General features: G+C 42.6%; 1 protein-coding gene across 2 annotated transcripts in view; it reads left to right on the top strand.

Moving 5' to 3' along the window:
- The window catches only part of pdpr (pyruvate dehydrogenase phosphatase regulatory subunit), a 17,856-nt gene that overhangs the window by 10,534 nt on the left and 3,320 nt on the right, over window positions 1–4,002 (top strand). The window contains exons 7-12 of one of the 2 annotated variants that reach the window (XR_002276854.1): window positions 268–416; window positions 503–615; window positions 1,289–1,383; window positions 1,622–1,711; window positions 1,858–2,040; window positions 2,832–3,272. Coding sequence is in view for 1 of the 2 variants with exons in the window: in XM_020623511.1 (XP_020479167.1) it covers window positions 268–416; window positions 503–615; window positions 1,289–1,383; window positions 1,622–1,711; window positions 1,858–2,040; window positions 2,832–3,239 (1,038 nt within the window). In the remaining variant the exon portion in view is untranslated. Of the gene's footprint in view, window positions 1–267; window positions 417–502; window positions 616–1,288; window positions 1,384–1,621; window positions 1,712–1,857; window positions 2,041–2,831; window positions 3,578–4,002 lie in introns of those variants that run through there. The other variant, XM_020623511.1, reaches the window with a different exon arrangement.

Below are 4,002 nucleotides of genomic sequence, written 5' to 3'. Positions count from 1 at the left end.
TTTTTTTTTTCCCAAAAGACTGTCCAGGATGTACCCTGCCACTCACCCAGTGTGAGCTGGGATTGTATCCAGCCCCCCACGACCCCCTTCAGGATAAGTGGCCTAGATAATGGCTGGATTTTTTTCAAAAGATGGCAGAGTATACAGTTCTGTCAGTTATAAGCCTTTTATGCCCCAGTAATGTATTCCTACTTTTTAAATGAATGAGCTTCATTCAAAGAGTTTTGTACCTAGTGTTGAACCTTCTGGTCTGTCTTGATTTCCCAGTCAACAGGTGACCAGGCCCTGGAGCTGTTACAACATCTGTGTTCCAATGACCTGGATGTTCCTGTTGGGCATATCATCCACACCGGCATGCTGAATGAGAGGGGAGGCTATGAGAACGACTGCAGTGTGGTCCGCCTCAACAAGAACAGGTTTGAAATGGCTAGAGAATTTCACTGTATACATGCAGCCTACTATTGCTGTTTCCAATAACTGACATTTTCATTCCTGGCTCCAGCTTTTTCATCATTTCTCCGACAGACCAACAGGTCCATTGTTGGTCCTGGATCAAGAAACACATGCCCAATGATCCACACCTCCACCTAGAGGATGTCAGCTGGAAGTACACAGGTAAGCACACAGCACTTTTGTCAAGTCCCTGTGGTGATATCTCCATCTAGTGCCCACACAGTATTAAAAAGGGTGGAGTAATGCACGAGTATCACACATTCACTCTGCTTATAACCCAGTTAAGTGTCCTAGTTTGGGTGTTTGTTAAATCTGACACAAGTGGACCATGTGGATGGTTAATTACACCTCCAAAATATAATTTGTATATTTGTAGTTTAATTATCTGAACTGTGAAATATAAGGAATACTAGGCCAAAATTCTTTTTCTTTTTTAATATATACAAGTCTAAACACCAACTGAGGATCTGTGTCCCAAAACCTACCTGTGTCACTGTACAGCATGTAGAGTGCCCATGTTGATCAAGTGATTTATTTATTTATTTTTTATGTCTTTTGATATTTTCTACAAGGAGAATTAGCTCAGGCTTTGTACAAACAATGAAACACTCATGAAACATGATCTTCTCTGTATTTTAATGCTCCTTAACAACACATTTGCAGTTTTTTTTTTTTTAGGTGTAAAACTAAACACGTGAAGCCATGCTTTGAAAAGACTGAGTTATTACATTAAAATAATTTTTGAACTGAGTCAGGAAACCTGTAGGGTGAAAGTACCTGACATTGGGCTAAGTTTTGTTAGTCAGACACTTTCTCTAGTTCTTTTTATTCACAGCTTTAAACCTTATTGGCCCTCGTGCAATGGATGTTCTGGCTGAGCTGTCGTATGTTTCCATGACACCTGAGCACTTCCCCTCCATGTTTTGTAAGGTAGGAAACCAAGGCTAGTTACAATAACAGAAATACAGTAATAATAGTGTTGACAGCAGTAGTACCAGTGGTTTTATTAACAGGTAGAGTAACAGCTGCAGCAGTTCTCTAGGTTGCACCTGTGGTTGTAGTAGTGGTGGTATTGCTAACTGTAGCACAACTAGCTGTTTGTGCCTGGTTGTTATCTTTACATTGGCAGGAATAGTAACTGACCTTGTGTGTATTTGTGTATTTACAGGAGATGAGTGTGGGCTATGCCAACGGGATCAGAGTGATGAGTATGACTCACACTGGGGAACCAGGTTTCATGCTCTACATACCTATAGAGGTGTGACCTGCTCACATCTGCATACACACACACACACACACACACACACACACACAAAGTCTAATCACCATTCCAGGTTATGATTGGTAAGAAAGTGCTGAATATTGTACAGCTCATTAAGTCTAATTCTCTCCTGCTCTCCACAGTATGCACTGCATGTGTACAATGAGGTGGTGTCAGTGGGTCAGAAGTACGGGATACGTAATGCAGGGTACTACGCACTGCGCAGCCTACGCATAGAGAAATTCTTCGCTTTCTGGGGTCAAGACCTTGACACCTTCACCACCCCACTGGAGTGTGGAAGAGAGTTCAGGGTGAAGTTTGATAAGGTCTGTTGCTGTTCAGCTGTGTAACCAGATCATGTTACATCGACCTGTGTGGATCCTGAATTCTGCTTTCTTGACAGCTTTTATTTGGCTGTTTGTTGTTTCAGCAGCACGTCTTAGCTGTTACCATGGCAATTTTGAAGAAGAAGATATTCAGTAATTCCCTTATACACTGACTTAGCAACCATGACTTGTATGATACAATTTAGAAGCGCTTGCTTAACTTTTGCACTTCTACTGCTTTATCTTTTTTTACTTTAAAATGGTTAGAAGATGAAGGAAGAAAAAAGAGTAATAAAAAAGATACTATGCCACCTGCTTTGCTAAAACCTTTCACATCTGGGCTGTAGTTGTTGCTGGGTGTGTGTGTGTGTGTGGGGTTGTTGTCACCAAGCAGCACAACAGGTGGCAGTTTACAGCTGCTGCTGCTGTAAAGTCTTTCAGTCTGATTTCAAAATCAGTGGCACATACTGTGTATTGTCTGCTAAGCAACCTACAGTATTGTTAACATAGTCTTAATGTATGGACCCCACAGTGTAAAATGGATTTCACTGATTGCTTTCAGATAAGCAGTTGTCAATGGAATCTATGTCTTTATTGTGGGACATTAAAAAGCACTGTTTCCTGTAGCTTCTGTGTTTATTCCAACAGAGCTGTGCAGTACTTGAAGATTAATTGTCCATAGACCAGGCTCCACAACCTAACAGTACTTCTTTGTTTCTCTTTTTCTTGAACTTTTACTTCCTCCTCTCCTCTACTACTCTCTCTACACCTCCCTTGTTCTCCTCCATCAGGACACAGACTTCATTGGACGTGAGGCGTTGCTGCAGCAGCGCCAGGACGGTGTGTTTCGGCGGTTCATCATGCTGGTTCTAGAGGACCATGACACTGAACTGGACCTGTGGCCGTGGTGGGGGGAGCCCATCTACCGTAACGGCCAGCTGGCTGGGACAACCACCAGCAGTGCCTACAGCTACACCCTGGAGCGCCATGTCTGCCTGGGTTTTGTATCTCCACCACCAGGCCCAGAGGGGCAGCCCACACCCATCACCCCAGACTTCATCAACCGTGGGGACTATGAGGTGGATATTGCTGGCCAGCGCTACCCAGCCAAAGCCAAACTCTACCCCTTTAGCTCCCTCTTCACCCAACAGAAACGCCGGAAGGAAGATATGGAGCTCACCAACCTCCAGGGCAAGTGATGTCGAGTGATGGAAAACCTTCCATTTGCCTCGGTACAGGCTTGCAACACTCAATTCACCAAATCCACTCCTGCACTAACCTTGTGGTGCCAATCTATCTTCACTTTTTGAGCTCCTAGTCAGAGGGCTCTTTGCACACTCATTGTCCCTCCAATATTTAATTTCTCTTTCAAAGTGCAATATTTAAGTCATCAAAAGACTGAGCTGTATCAAATACAGATGTGTAATTAAATTAGTAGTTCTTCATCCCTACCCTTCTCTACACTCACAGTCTGCATTATTTTGTTAAGGCAACATCAGAATTAGTTGTTTGAGGACTTTCTAAATTTATTCACTTTAACCCTGCACTTAAAATTTTACTCATGTAAAAGTACAAAAGTATTAGCATGAAAAATATGCTTTTTAACCCCTGTGACCCCGTTCAGGGACTAAGCGGTAGAAAATGAATGAATGAATGAATGAATGAATGAATAACCCATCCAGAAAAGAAGAACAGTGGCTGGAACAAATTTTGTTCCAGTTACCATAATGATTCAATATGGAACAGTCTGAAAGAATTTTCATTCAGCGCTGGTGTGCAAATGCCTACACGGTCTATTTAAATGTCGACTCTGTTGTCATTCTTCAAATTTGCTGCTGTCAACAGTATGAGTGACGTAATGCTAGTTACTGGCCTAATTCTGACACTATAGACATGTCCACTGCTGTCGACTCCACTACTGAAGAAAGGTACCATTCCCAGTCAGTGGGAAAAGCAGCAGGA

The sequence above is a fragment of the Monopterus albus genome, unplaced genomic scaffold, assembly GCF_001952655.1.
Source record: "Monopterus albus unplaced genomic scaffold, M_albus_1.0 scaffold302.1, whole genome shotgun sequence".
Lineage (NCBI taxonomy): Eukaryota > Metazoa > Chordata > Actinopteri > Synbranchiformes > Synbranchidae > Monopterus > Monopterus albus.
This window is presented reverse-complemented; position numbering and strand designations above follow the sequence as displayed.